The sequence below is a fragment of the Agelaius phoeniceus genome, chromosome 7 (genome assembly GCF_051311805.1).
Source record: "Agelaius phoeniceus isolate bAgePho1 chromosome 7, bAgePho1.hap1, whole genome shotgun sequence".
In the NCBI taxonomy this organism is placed as follows: Eukaryota; Metazoa; Chordata; class Aves; order Passeriformes; family Icteridae; genus Agelaius; species Agelaius phoeniceus.
In genome coordinates, this window is record NC_135271.1 from 17372241 (window position 1) to 17398350 (window position 26110).

The 26110-nt window shown below is 45.7% G+C and overlaps 1 protein-coding gene across 13 annotated transcripts in view; it reads right to left on the reverse strand.

The window, feature by feature from the left end:
• The window catches only part of UNC80 (unc-80 subunit of NALCN channel complex), a 125495-nt gene that overhangs the window by 15565 nt on the left and 83820 nt on the right, over positions 1–26110 (reverse strand). For all 13 annotated transcript variants that reach the window (XM_077181056.1, XM_077181055.1, XM_077181061.1 and 10 more), the window contains 16 exons: positions 24612–24880; positions 22314–22448; positions 21491–21629; positions 20204–20300; positions 19472–19642; positions 19178–19270; positions 17155–17190; positions 16620–16838; positions 13597–13797; positions 10965–11088; positions 8182–8307; positions 6205–6328; positions 5270–5476; positions 3618–3802; positions 2211–2376; positions 897–1076 (listed from right to left, as the gene is read on the reverse strand). In XM_077181056.1, the coding sequence (XP_077037171.1) occupies positions 897–1076; positions 2211–2376; positions 3618–3802; positions 5270–5476; positions 6205–6328; positions 8182–8307; positions 10965–11088; positions 13597–13797; positions 16620–16838; positions 17155–17190; positions 19178–19270; positions 19472–19642; positions 20204–20300; positions 21491–21629; positions 22314–22448; positions 24612–24880 (2472 nt within the window). The remainder of the gene's footprint in view (positions 1–896; positions 1077–2210; positions 2377–3617; positions 3803–5269; positions 5477–6204; positions 6329–8181; positions 8308–10964; positions 11089–13596; positions 13798–16619; positions 16839–17154; positions 17191–19177; positions 19271–19471; positions 19643–20203; positions 20301–21490; positions 21630–22313; positions 22449–24611; positions 24881–26110) is intronic.

The following is a 26110-nucleotide window of genomic DNA, read 5'->3' on the forward strand; positions in this document are numbered from 1 at the left end:
TAATGAAAATGTGGATAAATTGGCTCAAATACATCATAGTGCAAGAGAACTATGCAGACAGCTGGACTGCAATCAGGACTGCTTAAAACTTTCAGTGCTATTTCAAATTTTATAAGTATCCAGAAAGACATTATTGTGGTTTTTGCCTCAGCAACTTGTTAATAACAAGTAAAGAAAACAAAGGGGTGGGATTATGTAATTTTCTCTCCTCTTTTTGACCTTTTTTCCAATTCTGATGTGCTGAAATATTTTACAGCAGTATTTATCCAAGGCAGGGCTGAGGGAATAATGCCACAGTTCAGACAGGAAGATGGCACTTACCATTCCACACGGTGGCTCAGAATTAATCTGAGGCTGAAACCACATTTTGCCACAGTGAGTAAATATCTGAACCATGTATAAGCAGTACAGCTCTGGGTGGATTGTACAAAGTTTAGTGGAATAAAGTTGGGCTGAAACCTGCAAAGTTTCAGGCTAACTGCTCTTTCCCAAAAGGCAATTCCACTGTAAATGCATGGACCTTTCTTTTGAGCCCCCCATTCTCACTCCTTCTCTTTGATGCTTTTGGGGATCCTGCAGGAACAGGATCCCAACTACAGAGCCACAATGGCCAGAGAGAGGTCTGGATGCCCAATGCCTTGTCAGCACTGACAATTGCACATCAGGCAGTAAAAACCTCCGTGTACCCTCCCCTTTGCCCTGCCACAGCTCAGAAGGCAGTGAAGAGATATTTCCCAGCCCAAACTTCAACACCATGTACCACCTGCTCAACCTCACGCTCCTGTGGGCCTTTAATTCACATTGGGACACGGGGGCAACTGTGCTCCCCTCCCAGATGGCCTCTGGGCATGAAGAAAACATCCTCAGTGCTGGGGGCTTGGTGTGTGGCCACGTACTTTCTTCATCCTCCTCGTCGGTGCGGCTGAGCGTGTCCTGCGAGGCCTGCTGGGAGGGCTCGCTCTCCTGCTCCCACACCGTGCCCGTGCCCGTGTTGGAGCGGGACATGGTGGCCAGGCTCAGGCGGTAGGCAGACGTGGAGGTGCCCACTGTGCTGACAGATGTCTTCCCTTGGTAAGCTGCACAACAGGGGGAAAACCAAACCCAAGTCACTGGTGGCACTGGAGAGCAACAGCAAGCCAAGCGTTCCTGTCATATGGGGAATCTGGCTAATGGGGCAGGGGGACCTTCTCACCCTCTACAAGTTCCTGACAGGAGGGTGGAGCCACAGGACAAGGGGAAATGTTCTGCAGGCTGCACCAGGGGAGGCTTAGGCTGGACAGGAGGAATTTCTTCATGGAAAGGGTTGCCAAGCATTAGAATGGGCTGCCCAAGGCGGTGGTGGAGTCACCACCCCTGGAGGTGTTCAGGAAATGACTGGACTTGGGACTTGGTGCCATGGTCTAGTTGACAAGGTGGTGATCAGGCAAAGGTTGAGCTTCATGGTCTCAGAGGTCTTTTCCAACCTTGATGATTCTGTGATACTGTGACGGGGTGGCAGAGGTGATAAAACACTAGCAACTGCCTTGCTCACCTCACCTTTCCAAAATCTCGGTTTTACTTATGCAGCCTGATTTTCACAACCCTGTATTTTACAGATCAGCTTCAACATTTAGAAACAAGGCAAATTATTCCCAAGGAAAAAAAGACTGAAGCATTTCCTTTTCAATTTGCTTTCCTAAGAACAAAACACTTAAACCACTTGCCATGTATGAGCAGCAGCTGCCATCTTGTGGCAACAGGGGTGGCTGTCACTGGAGAAAAGTCTCCCCTTGTGCAGGAGAGAATTCTGAAGCACCACATCAGCTCAGGGATGCTGATCAGGATGTCACAGTAGAGGAAAATCAAAGAGACCAGGAGGAAGGAGGAGGAAGATCTGCTACTGCTGAACAGCCAGAGCTTTCTGCACAAGCAGCTTTGGCTTTACAGTGGCATGGAGGGACTCACTGCACTGGGGCTGCACAAGCCAGCTGAGACTGGAATGACAACTCAGATTTGGTGCAAAAATAGTGCATTTCACAACTAACCTGGACTTCTGTTGGCTGTTCAGTGGCAAGGCTGAGCATAAGCTCCAGGGGCAGGCTGGCAGGGTGTGTGTGGATTGCCCCATTCCCGTTTTAGGCAGAGGCCAGGTCTGCCTCACACCTCCCTGCAGGGGCAAGCAGCTGTTCCAGCCCGGGCTGCTGGCCCTGAGCTGTGCCTGCTTTCCTTACCAGACCCGCTGTGCACGGCCTCCTTGAGGATCTTGAGCTCGTTGTTGAACTCGGCGATGAGGGAGCTCTTGCAGAGCGGGCGCGGGATGAAGCGCCGCTCCAGCTGGTCCGAGATGTGCTGCCGGGCACTCAGCTCCTCGTGGTTCTCAGCTGGCTGGGCCAGCAGCTGCAAAAGTGGGATCAGTTAGCACTGCAGGGAGATGCTGCCCAGGGAATTGGGACTAGTCTCCAGGCTAGCATGAGCCTGCAGCCAGCAGGCTTTGTGGGCAAGAGGTTTTGACTCCATCTGTGAGGATGTCTTTCTTTCACCTGTCTTTCAGAGGAAATCTTGTATTTGACTGAACAGAGATCAAAACCTCTGTGGCACAGGGTACATGGAGGGCTCCCTTATGCTAAGCTCTCAATCCTATCATGAAAAACTTTCTTCCTCCACGACAATTTAGTCAGTTCGAGAGACTAGGCTAAATAAAGTAGAGTACCATGTGCTAGTCTACCTGGTAACTGGCAAGGAGCTGTGATTAGCTACAACCCCAGATGCCTTGTCACAGACATGTTTTATGAAAAATCCTTTCTTTAGGATTTTTTCTCCTGAGAAGCTGAGAGGCCTCAGGAACAAAATGTAACCAATGATTATCTGCTGCTGTGGAATGCAACAGGTGGATCTGTGATTGGTCTCATGTGGTTGTTTCTAATTAATGGCCAATCACAGTCCAGCTGTGTCTCTCTCTGGTCAGACACAGGATTTTGTTACCATTCTTCTTCTGCTTTCCTTGCTAGCCTTCTGATGAAATCCTTTCTTCTATTCTTTTAGTATAGTTTTAATGTCATATGTATCATAAAATAATAAATCAAGCCTTCTGAAACATGGACTCAACACTCTCATCTCTTGCCTGGTCCTGGCACCCCTGCGAACATCTCCACAATGCCTTAGCCTAGCAGCTGCCTCTTCACCCACAAAAGTCCTGTCAGAACCTTCATCCAAGAGATGGAAAGGGCAGTGGTCCTTCCTAGCTGTTAGCTGTATTACCCAGCTCTGTGCAGAAGAGAGATTACTCGAAGATTTCTGCCAACACCCTCCCAGGCTCAGCACATCCACACTCCTTCCAAGGGCTCTGAATGGCTTCGTTGTAGAATTAAGTCCACATGCACTTTCCCCCTCCAGAGGAACTAAGACTAGCTGCACTCCATGGATCAGAGTTCCTGGGTGACTGGCATACTCTGTAGTTTTGGCTAGGAAAAAGCTCTGTGATTTCATTTCAAAGGGTTCTTAGGCCTACTAACTTCTGAAAGGCCACTCACTCGCTACATGGAGCTCTTCCAGCAGTGCTGTTCCTGTGTTCTCAGCTGGGGAATAAGGGCTAGCTTGCCTTCAGGGAGTGACACACCAGGAGCCAAAGCAACTGTTACCTTGCACTGGATGAAGGGCCGAAGGAGCACAAAGATAGGGATCCGTGTTCGCACGATAAAGTCGAGGAAATCCCACAGGGCCAGCCCTCCCACCTTGCGCAGCGCCATCTCTTTGACTTGCAGGCTCAGCCAGTACCACTGGCTGTCCAGTTGGCGTTCAAAGCAAACAAGGATCACCTTCAGGGCTACAGGGGAACACACACCAGCAAAGGGCAGTCAGAGATGTCACCAGTGTCCCTCACAAGCATTGGGGGCAGGACAGGGGGGCCACAGTGAGCACAAACCCACACGGGCATGCTTTGCCTGGACGTGCATGCCTGCACACCTCAAGAGTCACAAGTGGCTTCTCCATCACTCTCCAAACATGGCAGGGAAGGAGCAAGCAGCCTTCTAGTAGCAAAGGCCTCAGGATCAGGACTGGCAGTCCCATTCAAGAGAAAACTTTCTACTTCATACCTAAATTCCTCTGTATTTCCTTGCTCTGGTGTTCTCTCTCCTTTCCCTGCAAAATTATTTTGTCTTTTCAGAATCAGATATTTCAAAAGCAGCTCAGAGGAGGAAAACAGCCCTGGCTGATCAGACAACCTCAAAAACCTTGACCAAGCATATCCACACAAAGAGTGAGCACAATAATCTGCAGATGATTTATAGGATGATGACAATAACCTTTCTAGCAGGGCAGCTGCATAAGTCACAGCCACACTGCAATTTAAATACAAATATGGTCCAGTAAGCCAAGGGCAGTAATTCACAAGAGCAAGAGCATGGCATTACAAATGGGGATGAACAGCAATCAAGTTCAAAACAATGCTCTGCAATTAAGTGGGCAGTGACACTTGGCTCACAGGAGAAACAAGGAATCTCCCCTGTTCCATGCTCCCCTGGTCTGGTAAAAACAGCAAGGCCTGGGAATTGTTGGGGAGAAGTTGAGTACTCCATTTTTCTTAATGGGATGACCAAGACTTCTCAGCCATTACACATCTGTATCGTGGTTTGTTTGGGTGGGGGGCTAAATCAGTGGTGAACTGCCAATTTTTCATCAGATTTACTCCATTCCCCAGATACAGGTTAACAAAGACCCAAGAATAAATCTTCAGGGCATTCAGATAAATGCCCTCACAAAATCAGAAGCAGAGAACTGTTTCTGAAGGGCTGTTTTAGACTAAACTGTCCCTGTCTAGGCCTGACTGGTCTCAGTGATGCTGCATCTCCAATTTAATTATTTTTTTTGTCCTTTCACCTGTGGGTCAGATGTGAGATAACACAGTAGTACCTTGCAGCACCCTACAGCAAGCAGAGGGCACAATAAGGACGGTGTGTGGGGCCAGCAGCCAGACAGGCTCCATCATCACCTCTCACCTGAGATAGCCAAGGGCCAGGGGGGCTGTGATGTTAGGGGCTGATGAGCAGCCTGACCTGCCTTTGTGGCTTCTGCTATGCTCTGGCAGTATGAAAATGAGCCAGTTCTACCTGTGCTGCTCCTCCTCCAGCTGCAGTGGAGCAGCAGATACTGCTCACGTTTCCATGTACTCCAGAGATAATCCCGACTCTAAAGAGGTCACTTACTCCTGCCTGAGATGGTTTTCTTTGGTGCTCTCTGCAGCCTCGAGCACTCTGTCCCTTCCCAGCGGTGAGCAGGAGCCCTCACTCACCCAGGTAGGCAGCCTGGCTGGTGGATTCTGCCAGCCCCTCCCGGCGCAGGTCCTTCCCCGCGTCCCCCGGCGTGGAGCAGTGGGCGGGGGAGCTCTCCAGCATGAAATTCTTGCTGCGGGAAGTGCTGATGATGCGAGGTGGCAGGAGGATATTGATCACAGTCTGGAGCAGCAGCAGGACCTCAGGCTGCTCCAGCCAGGGGCTGTCTGAGATGCATTGCGAGGGGAAAGAGAGAGAAAGGTCAGGCTACATCCCATCATAGACACTCAAAAGATCCAGACCCTGTTCAGCTCCAAAATGGGGCGCATCTCAAATGTCCCCTAAGCCAAAACTCCGTCCCCCACACCTTGTTATGCTGCTTCTCCTCCTGCAAGCAAAGGCAAAGTTTATTTTAGCACCGACACAAACACACACAAACACAGAGCTACACAGCACAAAGAAATGTCCCGTTCAGTGGTCTCATTTCCTTCTGGCATGCCCCTTTCCCTTTACTCTTTGCTTTCATTTAGGGATTTACCAGTGAAGACCCTCTAGAGGAGAAAGCAAGGAGCAGGACTTGTGCAAGACAAGTGGCATGGATTGGGCAAACTGTGATCCACGGGGGCACACAGTTTCTGTGACCTTTGCTCCCCTCTGGACTTCTGCTAGAACAGATTTGTCTTGCCCTGCAATCCAGTTTCAAAAGCAGAGCACATCTGTGTAAGACCTGACACAAGAACCAAGGCACAGCTGAAATAAAGAGAAGAAATAATAACTAATCCCAATGGGGCTCTTTTCAGTCTCAGACCCAAAGGGCACTTAGGTGACACACTGCCAGTGACAGAAAACCAAATTAAAAAATAAAGATAAAAATAAAATACAAAGAGCAGGGAAAGTGCAAACATCAGTTGTCAGAAAAGGGGGACAAAAATTCTTTTTGTTAAATTAGTCAGACCTTTGCTTCCAGATCCTACTGTGAGCACAAATGGAATCAGTAGGTTTAAAAGCATTCCTTCCCTTCTTTCCTGATTGGTGAATGGGGAGACGACATGGCTTAGGGGAAAATCTTCTTTCAAAGCCTGTGCAGTAATAATAAAAAAGGATTAAACGATTTCATCACCAGATCACACACACAAGTCACTGCAGGGAGTGATGATCCCTGTTCACACAGCACCACACCAGACTGGATAACCTGATTGAATGAGATGCCCTCAGACCACTCAGTCAGGAGTAAAGGGAATTCACATGGAAACACAGGGATCACCTGCTCGTGCCATAGCCAAACATAAGAAGCCCACACTCCTAACTCCCAGTTCTCATTAACAGAATCAGATGTATCCCACAGGAGTCAGCTGAGTGTCAGTCCTGAGCTCTGCACTGCTGTGAGTGGTACCAGGATCTGACGTGGGGAATAAAAAAGGAACAGAGGAAACTGCACAAATGACATTATCTAAATATTCTCCTGTCCAAACATGGAGGCTATTCCCAAAACATATTTTCATTCTCCTCACTTTGTGCTGCCCTGTAATCCTCCCTAGACAAAGAATGAACTCCTGAAAAACAAACAAAATGCATGTTTACTTCTTGACACACAGTCAAGCTGAAATTGAAAGGTCTTTCACCTTCTTTTAGAGGAGGTAATTCAGATGGCTGTCTCTAAAACCTTTGCTCATTTACAACATCCCAGTTGCTACAGACTTAGCTGTGAAACGCAACTGAACCTTGCAACTCCTCACACTTGCACACCTAGTCTGAGAAATTCCAGGAGATGTTTTCTGATGGGGTGTGAAGTACTTCTGCTTTGTATTCTGCTGGAATACAGCTGGGAATTATTACTCATGTTTTTCTTGACATGTTCGGTTTTCACTACATTTAAGCCCACAAATGACTGAACAGGGAAAAGAGCATAATAAATGTTCCCCATAATTAAAAAAAGAATATTAATTTGGTATCTATTTTGGTTTTTTTAGTAGCTAATACTTCACAGCAGGTGAAAGTAGCCTTTTGTTTTCATTTGTTTTGATTAAAGAACCATTACCTCAAAGCTGAAAGAAATCTGTTCTCCTTCTGTGTCAGTTTGTACCAAAAAGTCCTTTTGTACCTCATGCTCTGAAGGGACAGCTTTGTGTGTTGGTCCCTGTAAGCCTTCCTTCCCAAGCCATGCTGCTGCTCAGAAATACCTGCCTAAGTATTCAACTGGATGCACCAATGCATATTTTAAAATGCAAGTTGGAGCTAGATAAGGAAATTTGTCACTTCTTTGGTCACCGTTCAGACTAATTTCATGCCAGTGGAGAAGGAAAGGGACACTGAGGCAGAAAGACTCTGTAAAAAGTTATAGTGCTGCTATATTAGAAAGGAATAGTGGTGAAATTCTCCAAAAAGCCTGGAACTTTTTTTTTTTTAATTCTGGCAACAAGGATACCATTGCGTCAGCAGCTGAAAAGCCAAGTTGCCCTGCTTTTTGTGCTGGCACACAGTGTGACCAGCTCAGCTAAGAGCAGAAGAGCACAAACTCCACTCTCAGTTACACACATGGTCCCACAGGAAGACAGGAAGGGTTGCATGGATGTGACCCAAGCCAGGGCCCGTCCTCCTGTGGCAGAAGTCTTACTCTAACTCCTTAGATCCTGCAGAGAATCCTGACCTGCTTGTCAGAGCCTTACACAGCATCCATCAGCCAAACTCCCTGGACTTCAACGGCAGCGTTAAGCTGATGGATGCTTGCTGTGGGCTTGGCCCCAACAGATGAGTTCTGAGCTCAGTTCAAGCCTTCAGAAAGAAGGGAGAATTGACATGTCGCTTCTCGTTAATTTTTGATGCGCGTTCCACAGTTTTTGCCCAGCTTTTGCAGAAAGCAAACAGAGCACTGATGAGTTGGCGCCTCAACCAGAAGCTCTAGAGGCCTGGCCGTGGGCCAGGGCAGACACACCTGTATCTGCAATGCTACAAGCCGGACAACAGCTGTGCTGAAGGGCAGAGGTGGCGAGAGATAAGGGCTGAGATGAAGAAGGGGTAATCCGTCAGCCACACTGGAGGGTCCTACCACTCCCATCACCTGCAATACAAACAGAGCACATCACCACAGCTGGCTACTTACAGTTTCATCCATGCCATATCCTCCAACGTCAGTGAAATGGAGGTGCCTTTCATTGAGCACTGAGCTGGGGTGGATCTAGCAGAACCAGCCCCCCCAGTGGTCCTTGCAGGAGCTGGGGCCAGTGAGGGGACGGTGTTCTAGCAGGGAAAGGGAGGGGGAAAGAGGGAAACCAGCATGGATGGGAGGAGTGCACAGGGAACCCGGTACATTTGTAAATGTACCCAGTACCAGCCCTGAATGACCAGCACTGGACTGGTGGAACAGCTAGAGTTGGAGGATATGTCATTTGACAACTGTAACAAATAAAAATCTGTCATCAAAGCAAAAAGTCTGCATTGAAAGTGGACATCTTTTCCCTTCCCTTGCTTGAAAAATAATGTCCTAAGTCTGACCCAAGCCAGGTTTTGTACAATGTTCAGATTCCTCTCAAGCACAGCCTGTTTTGGGGAACTCTAAGCATGATTCCTCTCAGCTGACTGTCTGAAGCAGAGTCACCTGCATGTGGCCTGGTTGTCTGGAGCTCCTTGAATATTCACCACAGGGAAACAGCACTTTTGGGGGAGAGTTATTTGTACTGCTTGTGATGTGTCCCTCAGGAGCAATTAAATCACAGGCCTGCATATGCCTGTTTCTCACCACGACCAGACACATCTAGATGACAGGAACAGGGAGAAGGTACCTGGCCACACCTAAGCTCATGGGAGATGAAAGCATGCTTCTTTGCCAGATTCAGCCTGGGGAAAAAGGCAGTAACCAGTTTTTTGCCAGAAAACCAAAGGACAATTTAGAAGGGAAAGAGTCAGAGCTCCTTCTTTACATGACTATGGATTATCATTGAGATATTTCCCCACCTTCCTGGCTGATTGGTTTTTGGGCTTTGTGGTCTACACATGATACACACCATGCAGTCAGTGCTCCCACAGCTCCCAGTGCAATAAGGTAAAATACTTGTAGCAGTAAGTATGATGTGTTCCTGGTAGCTCTCCCTGGTGTTCCCAGCCAGCAGAACATAAGCACAATGACTGCACTTCAGCACTGCAGAGCTTTCTGCTATTTTTAGAGCACTGGCTAATTCTTATTGTGGGCCCCTTGGAGAGCTTGCTGGGGTGATTCAATCTGCCATGCCTGCTTGACAAACTGCAAGGCCTTTCTAAACTCCTGCTTGAGCTAGCTGTCTAGCAAACTCCCCATGTAACAGCTCTTAAGCAATCTGAGGGCCCAGGTTTGCATTATGGACTCTGACTGGTTGGAGCTTCCCTGCTCTTGCAGCAATGAGTGCTGAATTGACTTGAAGGACAGGAACCTGGCAAAACCTACATTGCATTTTAGCTAGTGATCAGTTTTAAAGGCCCTCAGAACACTGGTGAATCCTGAAATGTTTTTGGTAAGCTGCGAGATAAGTTTATAACATTTGTGCTCTAAGGAGAAAATGTTATAAAACCCAATAACAGTGAAATTCTAGTGCAGCCTTTCCCCCTTAATTAATATTTTTGCACATGGAATGAAAGCCTGCTTGTTTGCCCAAGTGGCTGGAGCTACATGGATATCCAAGTGGGGGCTTGCCCCCAGTGTAATAGCTGCAGAAACACTGTGGTCTACCACTGAATGACCAGGCAAACTCTGTCCATATCACTTGTCTGTTGCAATACTCTTAGGTGTCACTGTCATATTTTCTCAAAAATCTCTTCACCAGGATTTCTTCTCCTGGGAAGTTGAGAAGCCTCAGAGAAAAATGTAAAGAATAACTATCTGATTCGCTTCTCCTGTGTTTGGCTGCTTTGGAATGTGGTCTGGACTTCGTTTACCAACAGGTGCATGTTTGATTGGTTTCATGTGAATTGTTTTTACTTAATGACCAATCACCATCAGCTGTGTCAGACTCTGAAGAGTCAGTCACGAGTTGTTCATTATCATTCTTGTTAAGCCTTCTGTCTCTATCCTTTCTCTTTCTTTAGTATAGTTTTACTATAGTATCGTATCATATCATATCATAATAAATCAGCCTTCTGAGGACATGGACTCAGATTCTCATCTCTCACCTCGTCCTGGGGACCTCACAAGCACCACACTTAGGGGCATAAACTTTCCTAAGAGAGGGATCTGAATATTGTACAGTGCAAACCTGTACTAGATCAAGCCAGGGACATTAGAAATAGTGGAGTCAATTCACCTTGCAAACCCTTCTGACTACGCAGCACCCGCTGGCCTCTGACAGAGCCACCAGGGCCCTCCCCACTGGGGACGGTAGGTATCCCCAGTGCCCCCCTCTCCCCACTCTACCAGGTGTGTGCAGTCTCCACCACCCCACTCTCCAACTTGCAGCCCTCAGCTCTCAGCTCAGTCTGGCAAAGGTGGATCTTCAAAGTGGTGCGTGGGAAGGGATGGAAAAGAAATCGCTCGACCGCTGCTGTCGGTCACGGTATCTCCCCATGCACCACTTCAAAAATGAACCTTCCTTTCTCTGGTGTCACCTGCAGAGTCCCCTCATGAGGGGTAAAGGGGACAGGCAAAATGACAGGAGTGGGAATAAACTGTCATCTTCAGTCCAGAGAAACCAACAGCAGGGGGAAGGAAGGTTTAGCAAAGGTTCATGGGGTTGCCACTCGGCTACTCACCAGATTGACACAGACATTGATCAGAGACCTAAGGTGAGGCAGGAAGGATATGATAGGCTGCCTCTGAAGTGTCAAACAAACCCCTTCAATCAAACTGCTGGCAGGCTCCCACTCAACCTGGCGCCTGCAATACAACAGTAGGTGCCATTAGCCGCGGGCTCCTGCCCCCCACCAGACGCCCAGACACGGCGACCGACACACAGTGACAGACGTGTCACACAGCCACGATGGGTGTCCGGGAGCAGCACGGAGTGCCCGCAGGGAGAGCGCTGGTCCGGGAGGGCACAGAGGCACAGAGCAGAGACGAGAGACGCGGCACAGCGGCCTGGGGCTGCCCACACACATCCCTCCCCTCATGGCGGGAGCTGCTCTCACTCCCTGGTGCTTCCTTGTCACTGAGGAGGGAGGCCACACAGCGGTGTGCCTGTGTGGGGAAAGGCGTAGAGCAGAGACGAGAGTCGCTGCACAGCGGGCTGGGGCTGCCCACACGCACCCCTCCCGTCACTGCAGGAGCTGCACTTCACTCCCTGATGCTTCCCTGCCACTGAGGGAGGCCACACAGCGGCCTCAGGTGTGCCTGTGTGGGGAAAGGCACAGAGCACAGCGCAGAGACGAGAGACTCGGCACAGCGGCCTGGGGCTGCCTTCACTCGGCCCTCCCCTCGAGGCAGGAGCTGCTCTCACTCCCTGGTGCTTCCCTGCCGCTGAAGAGGGAGGGCACACAGTGCTGTGCCTGTGTGGGGAAAGGTCTGCTGTGCCGACACCATGCACTCCATCTCGTGTGCCTTGTGGGTGTTCCCGCTGGCATGAACAAACCCCATAAGCCTGAGTGCCCTCAGTGGGATCCTCTGCAGCTCCTCTGGCTGCTCCTCAGTGTCACTCCCAAACACACTGCCCTAAATGTAAACTGGCCCAGGTGTATAATCTTCATCTCCACCTCCTGAAGCACCCAAGTCCTTCATTCCAGGATCCTTTCTTCCCCGACACTTTGCTTTCTTCACCAAAACAAAATTTAGGGATCACTCCAGATGCTGAAAGGATTTCCCTTTCTAATCACAAGCATCAAAGTGGTTCACCCCCTTCATCTCAGGGCCTGACTCTCTGCAGGCATTGTAGTTCACAAGCCAGCAGCTGACTGCATTTACTGGCACACAAAGACAAAAGGCTGGCACAGCTTGCTAGCTCAAGCCTTAAACAGTACCCAAGTTAAGCTCTTCAGGTAACTTCTCAGAGCCACATGGGGAATCAAGTGTTCGCTATGCAAGCTCTTCTCCAGACCAACATAAATCTCACCTTTGGGCATCCACTGTCACTAAATCCCCAGAGCAGAGGTTTGTTCTGGTTCTTACATACCCACTGCTCCAGCAGGCACTGGGTTTGGAGTGGGATGCCCACAGGAGGCAGTGTGTAAGATTCTGATCCCTGAATACCCCAAGGGATGGCTCCTGGGCTCCTGCACCCAGACCCATCCCAAAGAGACTGCTTGATTCAGTGATGCTCAAATCTAGTTGCTGCATTTGGTCCAGTGGCTTTGCTGTCCTTTTGTGGACAAAAGAGTAATTTAAGCCAAGCATAGGTACAGCCATAGAGAGAGAGAATATGAAAGGAATTTTAATTTATGGATGTCCATTCAGCTTACATGAGGAAGAAAGATCTTCAGGAACAGAAAGCCCTATCTGCCTTTGAAGCAGAAGAAAGTATGAGCAGGGAGAGAAGAAATGAATGAGAAACAGGCAAGACATGGCAAAGAATCAAACCAACAGGACAGAGAAACACCAAAATTTCTGCCTCTGAATTCTCTAGAAGGGTGGAGTTTTTTGAAGCAAGTTAGCCAAAGAAAAGGACAGTGATGCCAGAAACAAGATATCACCTCCCTATTATTCTTCCATCTTTAATTCCTACTGGGACATAATTCTGATGTTCTCTAACATGATTTGGCTTCTCAGCTGAGACTGCCAATGAAGTGCCATTCAAGCAGTTGAGGACATGTGCCCATGAGGGTGACCAAGACCAATGCCTCTTTTTACTCAGATCACTGGAAAATTCACAATTCTGAGTGATTTTATACCACCCAGACTGGATTTGTACCACTGCCTCCAATCAGGGATGCTCCACAGTCAATATTTCTTGAAGTTTCCAGAGCCTGTACATTCCATAATGCCACTGTGTGATCTACCGGGCTTCCACTAGGCATGGACCTGAAGCAGCTGATGCAGATCTTTGCCTTTTACTAGGGAGCAATCAGAATCTACTGCATAGCTCCTATTTTTGTCTTTACAGAGGACATAACAGTATTGCCATGCTAGAAATACTCTTACTACTGTCTAACTTTAAAAAACTCACAGCAGAAGTTAATTAAAAGGGCAATGAGATGGAAAAAAATTTGAAGACTTCTTTTTGGGAAATAAAAATGACATTTCTGGAAGTTCTCTCTTTAGCTCTTAATAACCACACTGCTACCAGAAGACACAACAAAAACATCAACATAAACACACTTACAGAGATAAAAACACCTGTAATTTTCTGGTGTGTTGTAAAGACTCACTGCAACACGACAGCAGATGACGTACCCACACTTCAAGGCTTGCAACATCAGAAACGGACCCCAGAGGGTTTCCAGACCACCTGCTCACCTCAGAGTAGGCATCTTGTGAATTTTATTGAACATACGATCCAATCTCTTTAGGATGAGGATCAGGGCAGGTCTCACCGCCTCGGCTGTCCAGTCGGTGATGGGCAGCATCTCCATGATGTAGCGCCGGAGCCCGCGGCTCTCCATGGTCTGCGTGTCGTAAGGAGCCAGCTTCAGCAGGGAGTGGGCGATTTCTGCCAGCCTGAAACCACAGGGAATCGGGAGGAAAGTAAATACAACCTGCATTCCTGTGCCCACTCTTTGGCTTCTTTTCTGCCAAGGTCAGGATTCAATAGCAAGATGGTATTTCTCGTTGGGACTCAGATGTTTATTAGTTCTTATCTATGTTACAATCTTACAAGCCATGAGTTCTACAGCACTTCTCTCTAACAAAGTAAAAATGGAGCCCCATCTCTTCCTCTACAAGGCCTTTTAAGGATAAACTGTCCAATTAAGAAATGACACCTAAATTATTTTTACTTTTAACCCAATAACCAACCACCCATGCCCACAATGCTGATTTTTTTAACCCAGTTACACAATACTTCCCAAACCCAGAAAGAAGAAGGTGAAGAAAAAGGTGAAGAAGAAGGACCAACCACCCTAAAACCTTCATCTTGCTTTATATATATTACTATATTCTAAAACCTTAAACTCTTACATTTTCCATCAGGTGCTATTACAAACTTCTATTCAAACTCCACACCCACAATCCCAGTTCTATCATTCAATTTTGGAAGCCTTCTCCATGGCCTCAGGACAAAAGCAGTGTTCTTTTGGGGGTCAGTGTCTGTCAGCACAGAAAGTGCTAACAAGATTCTCAGCATCCAGGATTCCAACATTTCTACACATGTGCTAATGAACTAGCATATAAATATTCATGATCCTAGTGAAAAGAAAATGGTGCAAAAGTCAAATGTGCTGCTATTTATATTCTTGAATCTGATACCACAGTTCTGGTCTGTTAAGACTGTTTTGCTGGAATCACTGTTTATATTTATGAACATATGAATGGTCTAAATATTACATTGACATTAAATGCACCAAGGGAACATCAGGAATCACAGATTTGTGTGGCTAAAACCAGAGTACCTGTGCTGGCAGTAAGACTACAGAATTGAAAATACCTGTGAAATATAGACCTGACACCACCTGTTTGTCAGCTAATCAGTGATTTGGTTTTGTTCTGTGCTTGTTTTCAGCATTACCACTTTAGGAGATATCACTGTGCCATTTTCAGGTGTCAAGTTTTAAAAATAAAGCGTCCACAGGTTTACACAACATGTCCTTTGTAGGATTGCTCCCTGCAGTTTTTATTTGTTTCTCCTAACACCTCTACAGATTGTGTTGCTGTTGCTTTTTCCACTATCCCAGATGGCCTTGCCAATGGCATTTTTTTGTGAAATATCATGGCAGCATTTGACTTACACTTGCAGTTTGACAAAAATCTACTGAAATACTTGGATATTTGTGGTAAGCAAAGACCAAAAATAAACCATGAAACATCAACAGACATTTGTATTGGATGATTACAGTACAATCCTACCCATATTGTGGGGGCTTTTTCTGAAATGCATCCAACTAATGGAACATATTTCTATTCTCTTTATAATCTGCCTAGTAATATCAAGGGCAACAAGTTCCTCAGATTAACCAAAACTGGTAGAAAATTGGTGTTTTATCCAGTATTTCTTTATTATTCCTTTTTTTAAACTGCTTTGTCCTACTATGAAGTAAGTCTGCTTTCTTAAGTGCTGTGAAATTTAAATTATCATATAATTAAGCTTCTTGGCCTCAATACAGTATCAGTTCCATGCAATGATATATATAAAAACTTCCTTATGCATTATAAAATATGAGATCCATTTCATCCAACTTGAAACATCAATCTCAATTAATCTGCTAGCTCCTTCCTAGCAGAAATAAGCAACCTGGGAAATTTTTATCTTCCTGAAATACTGGGATAAACAGTTGGATGCACATCTTCCTTTCCACTGGGTGAAAAAAGATCTTTATGACTTTTGCACACCAAATATTTGACTTTTAAATGACTAAAATTGGGTAAATTCTGTCTGAAGTGGCTAGCATATTATCCTGTTTTCTGAAGCCTCTGAAATGGCACCTGTCAGCCTCCCAAGACCATGAGTGTCCCATCACATCCTGTTCAATCTGCTCTCCATGAAGAACTGTGTTTGTCCTACAGTGGTTAAATCCTGTCAGTCGTGTCACTGATACTTATGAATTTATGTAAAGATTGAAATATGTTGCTTTTATTTAGAGATAACTGTGATTAAGCATTTTAGGTCACACCCCTGACAAAGCAGCTATTTCCAGCACTTTCCAGGAGACTTAAAGGAATCAGAGCACAATTCATTATCTGCTGTAAATCAATGTCAGCTTTACTGCTGTAACCTCTGACCATGAGAGTCAGAGGTTTTCTCTCTTGAAAAGAGAAAAGTATTTGCCAGCTGCTAGTGTAAATGAAAAACTGACAAAACAATCAGATCTATTCCCCCTTGTCCCAGTTATTGCTTCAGGAAAAGACTTGTGCATCTGCTGCATCACATGCAGAGGTGCTGGGCCTGTAAATGCCCTCTGTCCTGTCCCATCCTTCCCTGCATTTCAGGCACTTAGAAAGTGGCTGTTGTGCTTTTCTTGCTTGTGAGCTGCTGGCTCCAATGCACAGTGCCACTGGAGAGGATAAATGTTGTGTTCAACCAGGTGGGCAGCTTCCCCAGCCCTTGCCCTGCAGAGACAGACTTATCTTGTCCTGATACATCAGAGGGAGCTGTTTCAGATGAGGGTCAGAATGAGACCAGAGGAAAGCTTAAGAAACCTTTTTTATACACAAGCAGCATCAGTATAATCTGATGAACATCCAAAACAGCTTCTGCGTGTTTCAGACAAAAACATGCAACTACACAACAAAAAAAGTGATTCCATCTGTTACTATGAAAAAGAAAGAGCTAAAAGAAAGGAATCCCCCTGAGATGAACAAGTAAAAGCAGAGTGCCTGTGGAATACCTCATGTGGGACTTCACATCCAGCAGCTCCAGAGAAGTCACCCGGGGCTCTCCAGCCAGATTCTGCAAAATCTTCAGCCTCGGACCGCAGTGCTTGTAGAACTCTGTGCAGATATTCAGCAATGACTCCCGGGGTCTCCTGAACTCCTCCCTGGCAATTCTTTCATCCAGCTCCTCTCGGGGAAGACCCTGGCCCTCCTCCATTAAGTGAAGGTTCTCCCTGGAGGATACAAAGTAAGACACAGTAGAGACTGTTATATGCTGTGGATCATCAGGGATAGATTACAACAACCTCTCCATCTTCTTTTTGTAACAGATGCTTTCCTCTGCAATTGAAAGAAAGGTAGTTGCATCTGCAATTGAAAAACAAAAAAAAAGGGAAGTTATAATCTTCCAAGTCTTGCTAAAAATGTAAATATTTTCTGTATCAACTATCTTTTGATACCTTCCCTGACAAAAGGCTGTCTGTCACAGCAACCATGTGTGGGAATGTTTCATCACACATCAGGGGAGACTGGGATAAAATTTTACTGTACCTGATAAAGTGTAGTTTGGCTCCCTGTTCTGGGTACCTGGGAAAACAGAAACAGTGAGGTTGCAAACAGCTACTTAGTAGTGCCTAAATTTGCCTTTCTAGAAGAAAGGGACACTGTTCCAGCCCAGGGGTTTATGCACCATGGTCAGGATGGTATCTTGTGCCACTGGAACAATGCCTATGCATAGTTACTGACCACACTCAATTGCCTTTATCTCCCAACTTTCATCAAAAAAACATATTCCTAGAGTTATTTGCCTTATTCTGAAAGGAAAAATTCAGGTTTAAAAACCATAGCTCTCTTCAAGCGATTTCTCTTACTGATTTTCACCCCAGTGGTCAATCTCTTTCACAAAACCAGAGCTCACCAAATAAAAAGAATACCTCAGAGTGGGTTTTTTTGTTTTATTTATAATTTTCTCTTGTTACTTCTTTTTGAGAAAGCATTAATAGACCCTGTATCACTTGGCTACCATGTCCAAGACTTGAACAGCAATCATTCTAACATTGTGAGACTCCTGTTGTTGCTAGCAGATGTCTGTTGCAATGAAAACACAACAGAAGAAACAAGGAAACCTGGAGCAGTGCAAAAATATTTTGGCTCAGAGGCTGAATGTCTGATAATGAGAAAAATTTGGAAATTTAAGTCAAGATGCCTGAGTCTCACTGCACTGGGAATGTCTACATTGTCTGTCAGCAGATACATATTAACTGCTCTCCAAAATCAGCAGATAGATAGTAAAATACTATTTTCCATTACACCTTATTCTCCTTAGAGTGAGCAATCTTGCAAATGAAGTAAATGGCATATGCCCACTTCAGAATTCAGCATGTCTGGTTTATCTGCTTCTCAGATCAGGGACTGAAAGTCAAAGCCATGTTTTAACCATGACTGAATAGATTTTAAAGAATAACAGACTCGTGCCAGGAGTTACCAACCAAGATGTGTACACATTTATAAACTGACCTAATAGCCCTTGGATGATCCATGCAGAAATTGAATTCTAAATCTCTTGAATTAAAAAAAAAAAAGACAGGTAATTACTTGGAAAACCCCAGAAAAACAGCTACCCCAGCTTTTGCCAGTCTACAATTCCCTTCCAGGTCAGCACAAACATTCAGATTTTTAGCAAACTAATCCATAGTCTGGCCAGAAGAAAGCAAGGATGCCGCTGCAAAAAAAACTTCACAATCTCAAATGCTTGTGGGTGGATTAAGCCCTTCCTCTATGGCCAAGTAAATTGTCAGTGGCCTTGTTTATTTTGCAGCAGCCTAACTGGAATGGCCACTATGGCCAAGGATCAAAATTACAGTTCACTGGTGCCATGTCCCTCTTTGTTTCCTTCTTCTGTGACAGAGTTCTTTGGTGTTTTGTTTTGTTGGGGTTGGGGTTTTTTAAGAAGGACAGGAATATTTCCAGGCATTCTTTCCACTTCTCTCAAGCTGTCAGTTACCCTTCCTGTGCTATCTGTAACTGCAAAAAAACCCCAGACCAATGTGGAGGAAAGACATCACAGGGAATGTACAAGAAAATGGGAAAGGGAGCATAATAAAACTAGAGGAGGTGCCAGTGTCTGTCTGAGAGCCTCAGCTGATAGGCAGTTTGAGTTTGTACAGGTGTTCAGCCCCTTAGAACAAGGCCAGAAGGAGCTGACCCTTCTGCTGGCCAAGCATGCTCTGCCCACTGGTCATTTTGACACTGGACTCAGCAGGAAGCAAAGCAGAGAAAGAGAGAGCTTCAGCAATATACTTCCAGAGGGCTGAAAGGGGAATGAATCATTTAGGATGTGTGTCCTCCATTTTGATACTCTGGTCTTCTGTGGATTTAAACTAGAAATCCTAGTCTTTTGGTTATCATCAGAAAAGCAGTCCTGGGGAATGTGCTCTTTGGATGTGACTCTTTTCTCCCACAGTACAGTACCCAGAGCACTCCCTCAAGCTGTCTGAGGCCAAGCATCTGAGCAAACCCAAAGAACAAAACAAACAACTGCTTCAGAAAATGAAAAAAGAAAGAAAAGCCTTACCTGGTGTTCACACCTGCTGACATGGTGTGGTTTGCTGTTGTGGTCCCTTTATGGCCTTGGTCACATCGACTCATCTGTGGGGCTGTCATAGGCCTGGCAGAGAGGAGGTGAACAGCACACTACACATTAAATCTAACAAGCACACAGAAATTCTCCTTTTGCTCTGAGAACTTGCACTACTTTTACCAAGCCTGAAAAACTCAAGCTAAGCTGCGTGTTGTGGCCTCCTGGGCACTCCCTGTCCCTGCACAGACAAGCAAATGCAGGCTCAGCCCCTTGGCCCACGTGTGTTACCTGGTGAGAACTTCTACACTGTACAGGAGGGCCTGCAAAGAGGTGGCAAGGGCACCCATGGAAGCAATCTCCTCACGAGCTGCTGTCCCTGTGTCCACCTGAGACGTCTGGCGCTTCAGCTTCTGCAAGTAACAGGGAACCAGGGCTTCCAGGACCATCAGCATCTGGAGGCTGGGAAAATAACAATTCTTGGTCGCTTTTATCTTGTCATTCCTGAGCTCACATTAGGTAGAGGCTTAGGTTTCTGTCTGAAGACCCTGGATCTGTAACTAGGCAAGGATTTCATTGCTTCTCACTATAAGTCATGAACCAAAGAAACAGTTGGATTAGGAACTTCAGGGGGAAACTGGATGATGCATGAAACAATAATAATGATAATAATGATGATAATAATAACAACAACACTACTACTACTACTACACCTACTACTACTACTACTAAAAACCCCCTGGACTTTCAGGTATCTTCCAAATATATCATCCATTTCCTAACAAGCATTTTCCCTTCCAAAGACTCTTTTTCTTCCCCGATTCCCTCTTGCAAACTAACAGATGTACTTTGGAGCTGGTGTTACGCCTAGGAAGGGGTAACAGGCAGAGGCTTGGCCTCAGAGAAGCCCCACACTTGGAATTCTTTATCCTCTGCCTCCATTTGCCAGCCTTGCTTTCACATACCATACGTAGCTTTTACGCCTTTTCTGAGTGTGCACAAATCAAGACAACAGATTTTCACCTTCTGAATGACTCAGGAGCATAAGCCACCACTGTCACACACAGCTTGATGGCTTCACTGATGGAGAAGGTCAGATCTTCATTCCCATAGCAGAAGTCTGAGGGAGTAAAGCAATATGAGAGAACTATCACACAATCACACTAAGTATGAAAGGAGCTAACACATTTCCTTTTCCCCTTCTCCTCTTGCTTGCTCTTCATGTTAACAATGCCAAATAGGCTTTTGGACAGATAAAAATCTGTCTCTGTAAAAGAAACAAATGCTGCACTCCTACTTGAACCCTACTGCCCAGGAACTCAGGAGGTGAAACAGCTCTGAGCAGGTCACCTGCTGCTGAGCAAAATACCTACAGAGTCCTGTTTCAAACATCACCCCTCAAAAGCTAAGTCTTAAGCTCATATATGGCAAGGACACATGTCAAATTAATGATAATTTTTATGCTCCCTGTGCTTTTTTTCTTAGATGTTCTAACCACACAAAAAGTGATGCTGCTGCACCACTGATGGCAGGAGACAGTTTTATATCTCAAAAATCAAGTCCCTTTTATACTCATAGCCAGATGGGTGCCAGCACAGAAGTGACTCTGTTTTGCTAGTGATTTCAGAAAAAGGTTTCAAAAGCCCTGAAGTCACATACTACAAATATCGCTTTGGTAATAGTTCTGGGCATTAAGAAACTAGAAAGAATAATATTTGTACAAGAATAACATTTTTAATAGAACAATAGTCCTGTTTTCAGAAGTGCCTTTGGGCAGGAGCCCACGTCAAAGTTGAGGTCCTAAAACATGTAAATAATAATTCTGATCTTCATATGGAAGATACCAGACACACAACATACCCATCTAAAGTCTCATCATCAACTCATACTTGAGAATTTTCAGAGATGTTTTTTAATTTTTCTCCACAGAAACCTCCAAGATTTTTGGTACAATCCACAATGAGGAAGAAATATATTTCTATTTCTGTAGCATAATACAGTTTATCAGGCACCTTCATTCTTCACTCACACATGTTAAAATTCAAAATGCCTGAGCCTAGTCTCAGACTAGAAGGCTTTAAGCAAGAAAAGTAGCTTTGCAATAAAATTAATTAATAATTCCCCTCCTGCAGAAAATATCAAAAGGATGATGGTGATAAAGCCAATCTTAAAAGCCCCATGAGGCACAGGAGACAGATAGGACATTCCTAAAGAAGAGAAGGGCTCTGAAGAAATCATGCTGCATCAAATGTCTGTTGCCTCAATAAACAATAAACCAGAATTACTGAATACAGGATGCTTTACTATTACCTAATGACTTGAGAGGCTTTTCTGCTTTCACCAGCTCTAAGATGTCCAAAATGTCTGGAGTCTCTCCCTCCAAAGACTGCAGCAGGTCAAACAGGCACTGAGCTGACACTCCTTTGCTGGTTCCATTGTTTGTAGCATCCTATTCCAACAAGAGACATTCCCAGGAATGTTTATCTGGAGGTGTGGACAACCTTTGTTTTCGACAAAGGGTCTACATGGAATTCAAGAACTCATTGCTTTCAACCAGTGAGCCTTGCCTGACTCAATAGACTGATGCTACAGTGGGAGCAGGATCTGAAAACTGCACACAGATCTTTACTGCCATGTGAAGGACAAAGACAGGTGTGCTGACTTCAAACTAAGATCCCATTAACATGCCTAAAATGTTAGAACATCATTAATGAATATTTCAAAACATGACTAATCTAGTCTTAGACTTCACATGTACTAAAACTTGGTATTAAGCCTCTAATTCCTATTGCTGGATTCTAAGAACGGATTTGCATTTAAAGAGTTATAAGCCATTGTAACTCCTAAAGAGCTATAAGCCATTACAACTCTTTAAATAGCCATGTAAGTCCTTTTATAATATATTTATAGACAGAAATTTAAAGTGAGACCACATTTACTGGCCTGGACACCAGCAGTCTGCCATCTCAGCGCCCTGCTCCATCAAGTGATGCACAGAAGCATTCAGAAATAAATCTGGACCTGGTTCTGTGCAGCACTGAGAGCTCTTTGCCTGTGACCTCTGATGGGGGCTGGCTGCACTCACAGGATGCAGGATGCTTCCCCCCCAGACAGGAGGATGGCTCTGACTCACAGGGAACTCCAGGAGAGGGGCCACGCTGGCAAAGAGCTGCAGGATGAAGGGCTTGCGGTGCAGGACGTAGAACTGGCGGCACGCGAACTCGATGGCCTGGCGCAGCTGCGGGTTGCTCTCGTAGTCAGAGTACACCTGGGCACATGGAAAAAGACATGGAGGCTCTGCTCCAACTCTCCACCTCCTGAGCCCAGATTCAATCAATTACAGCACTGGCAGTCCTGATAGGTTTGTCTAACACACTGTTAAGGATGGAGACTGGACCACTCCTCCCTGGCAATGCATTTCATGGTGTCTTGAGTTACAAGATATGGCTGGGGCTGTGTGTTCCATCCCCATCTGTCAGAGGTGGGGCAGGTCTCTTCTGTTCATGGGGCAGTTTTCTTTATCTCTTCCACAACCCATCCTCCCTCCAGGAGATCTCTTCTGTTCATGGCCACTGAGTGTCCCTGTATGGCTGATCAAATTCCATCATCCCACTGGAGGATGCTCCACCCAGGGGAGGAGCCAAGCATTCCTACCTGGATACAATCTGACCCTGGGAACACCACAGCAGCCTTTGCCCACTGCATTCCCAGAGGAGCAGCTTTCTTCTCTCCTGCATTCCCAGAGGAGCAGCTTTCTTCTCCCCTGCATTCCCAGAGGAGCAGCTTTCTTCTCCCCTGCATTCCCAGAGGAGCAGCTTTCTTCTCCCCTGCATTCCCAGAGGAGCAGCTTTCTTCTCCCCTGCATTCCCAGAGGGACACCAGGCCCATCTACACCACCCTGGAGATTCAGAGGAAAACTCCCCCCTTGTGCAGGATCCCTGCTCCAGCAGAACCACAGCTGGCACTGCAGGAGGGCTGAGCCACCATGGAATGGGACTGTGCCACTACCCTGACACACAGGGGGTCAGCTCCTAGTCTGACTCTGGCAGTGGTGTTTTGTATTACTGCATTGTTTATGGGGTTTTTTTTTTCCTTCCCTAATAAAGAACTGTTATTCCTACTCCCATATCTTTTTCTGAGAGCCCCTTTTCTTTGGAATTGCTTTTTTACCTCCTAGAAGTTGTATTGTAATAATTCAGTAGTTGACAATAATTGAGGGTGAGGATAGGAAATAATTACAAACTAATTTCTCTCAATATGAAGCAATAATGAAGGGAGAATGCTTTGCAGGACTGGTTACTGTTGAGAACTTCAAATTATGTTTTTTGGCTATTTTATTTCAAAATGTCTTGTTTCTCATTAATAAACTCATACACTGCTTAATTGGATCCAATTCATACTTACCTAATCATGTAAGGCAGGATATCAGACTTTCCAGCTACTACAGAGCTTGTTTAGATAGCTAAAGTAATCACTGGGTCTAATTAATGTTCTTTGTTAACCATGTGAAAATGAACATGTATAGGGATTCTTCTTTTTCTGTATCTGCATTATAATACTAAATCTCTACTTAGATATGCCTTTGAGCCCTAGAGAAATAATCCTATCTTTAAAAGAACTATTTTTTATATTTTATTTTCAGTTGCTGATTTTTTTTCAAGAATTGACAGAAAAAGAGGCCCACTTGATAATCTCAAATTGAAGAGAAACTCCACCTCTGACACTTCCAATATTTGTCATCACTCACAAGAAAAGACAACATGCAGTTTTTCATAAATGCTTTGAGTTATTTTCATACTTTAAAAGTTAATGTAATTTAGTTTCAATTAGCAAGTAGTAAATCCAGATATTTCAACTATTTCCCAAACTTCAGCCATCCCAGAAGCAAAAACCATGGAGAGATGCCCAAGGTTCAAAAATTGCCCGAACCTTTCACATTTCTGTGTGGAAGTACAGAGAAAGGAAAACAGACATTTATTTACCTGACACAATGGAGATCAGAAAATTTAGCAATTTACACAAGCAGAAAATAGAAAGCTAATTTGGGCCATCCCACTGTTGCCTTCTTGGGGAATCTAAAAGCTCTCGTGAGGACTCAGCAGATCAAAATTTCCCTGTTGTCAATTCCATCATGGAATCACAGGATGGTTGTAAGGGACTTTAAACCCCATCCAGTTCCACCCTGTGCCATGGGCAGGGACACTTTCCACTATCCCAGGTTGCTCCAAGCCCTGTTCAAGCTGACCTTGAACTTTCACAGGGATGGGGCAGCCACAGCTTCCCTGGGCAACCTTTGCCAGGACCTCAGCAGGCTCGCAGGGAAGAGCTCACAGAAAGTTCTCACAGGAAGAATTTCCTGCCAAGTTCTGACCTGCAGCTGCTCCCTGTCAGCAGGCAGCACTCCCTGGGATTGCCCCTGGGCATGGCTCACCTGCAGCATGCTGGGCAGCACCCACTGGTAGCCACTGAGGGAGAAGAGGTGGTTGAAGTGCACGGCCGTGTTGATGACGGTGGCGGCGTACTGCCTGAGCAGGGCACTGTCCTCGGGGTGCAGGATCAGGGCACCGTTGAACACATTCAGGAACAGCATGATCTCATCGCCCCACGGGAACTCGCTGGGCATGCCAAGGAACATCTCTTCCAGCAGCTTAATCCACAAGCTTTTCTGAAGGGTGTCTAGACCAAAGAGCTCTTTGCCGGCTGCAGGGGAGAAGAGCAATCAACAGCAGTCAGCTCTGTCCACCACAGCCAGCCTCACCTCACTGCAAAGAGCCATCCCACAACCATCACCACAACACCATGACCACCCTTCTGCCTTTTAAAAATTATTTCATCCATCCTGTGTTTCTTTAAGTGCCCACAGGACTTGAGCAAACCTCGACTGAAAGCATCAATATGAAGATGAAGAATGATAAATATCACACAGTTCATTAATCTGCTGGTTGGACACTCTTCCCTTAAAAAGTGGAAGATCTGAGCTTGCATGTGCATCATTTGCCCCACACAGAGGCTGTGCAGATTTATGCTCAGGTTTTATGTCCCAGGTGTCCCACACATTACAGGAAACTGATGCAGGGTTACAATAATGCTTCTGAAATCAAGTGCCTTAAGAGCTGGTACAGAACTTGCCAATGCTTACTACTGTGCAACAATGGCCTATTTAACCTATTTAGCATCAGGGTGGAAAACCTGCTTTACACCCAAAGCTAAGTTTCTGGGTGGACTGTTTCTTTATCCCTGCTGCAGAATCTGCCCAGTCTTCCTTGGATGTCAACTGCTTCCTCAAAGCAGATGGCAAAGGACTTTGAGCAATCCTTTTTAGGTAGTCTCACACATAATTTTAATAGTCAATTAAAACTTGTTATCATTTGGGTCCAAAACAAGCAGCCTTGCCTGGAGAATTCCAACAGCGAAGCCCTTTCTGTTGCTGTGCTTACAAACAACAGCTTGGGTTCTGTCATGGTTTCCCTAGGAAGAGATTCATCAGCTTCCAAAAAAGCTGCAAGCCTGTATGCTTCTTAGGCAAATGAAGCACTCACTGTGAGGCCTTAAGGAGCTGGAAGAGAGGCTAGACAGAGTTGAGAGGAATAAAGAGGACATTTGTTGAAGTGCCTTCAAAGGCCACACCCTGGCAGTACGGAAGCCACAGTTGTGGCTCTGCCTGGATGGCTCCAAGGTGGAAGCAGAAGAGAGCTTGGTCACGAGATCTCACATTTTTGCAAGTTTTGGTCCATTAGCATATTAGAGCTAATAGTCCAATTACAGCTCCAGCCCATGAAGTCCCATCCTTCTTGTTTTTCTCTCTTCAGTCCACCCTTGTTTATGCTCTTGGGCCTGAGATTTGGATCAGTTGTCCTTGAGAAGGAATTGTTTTGTCTCCCTACTCTGTGCTGAGAGCTCACTATCCCCTAACATGAAGCCCAGACCCAC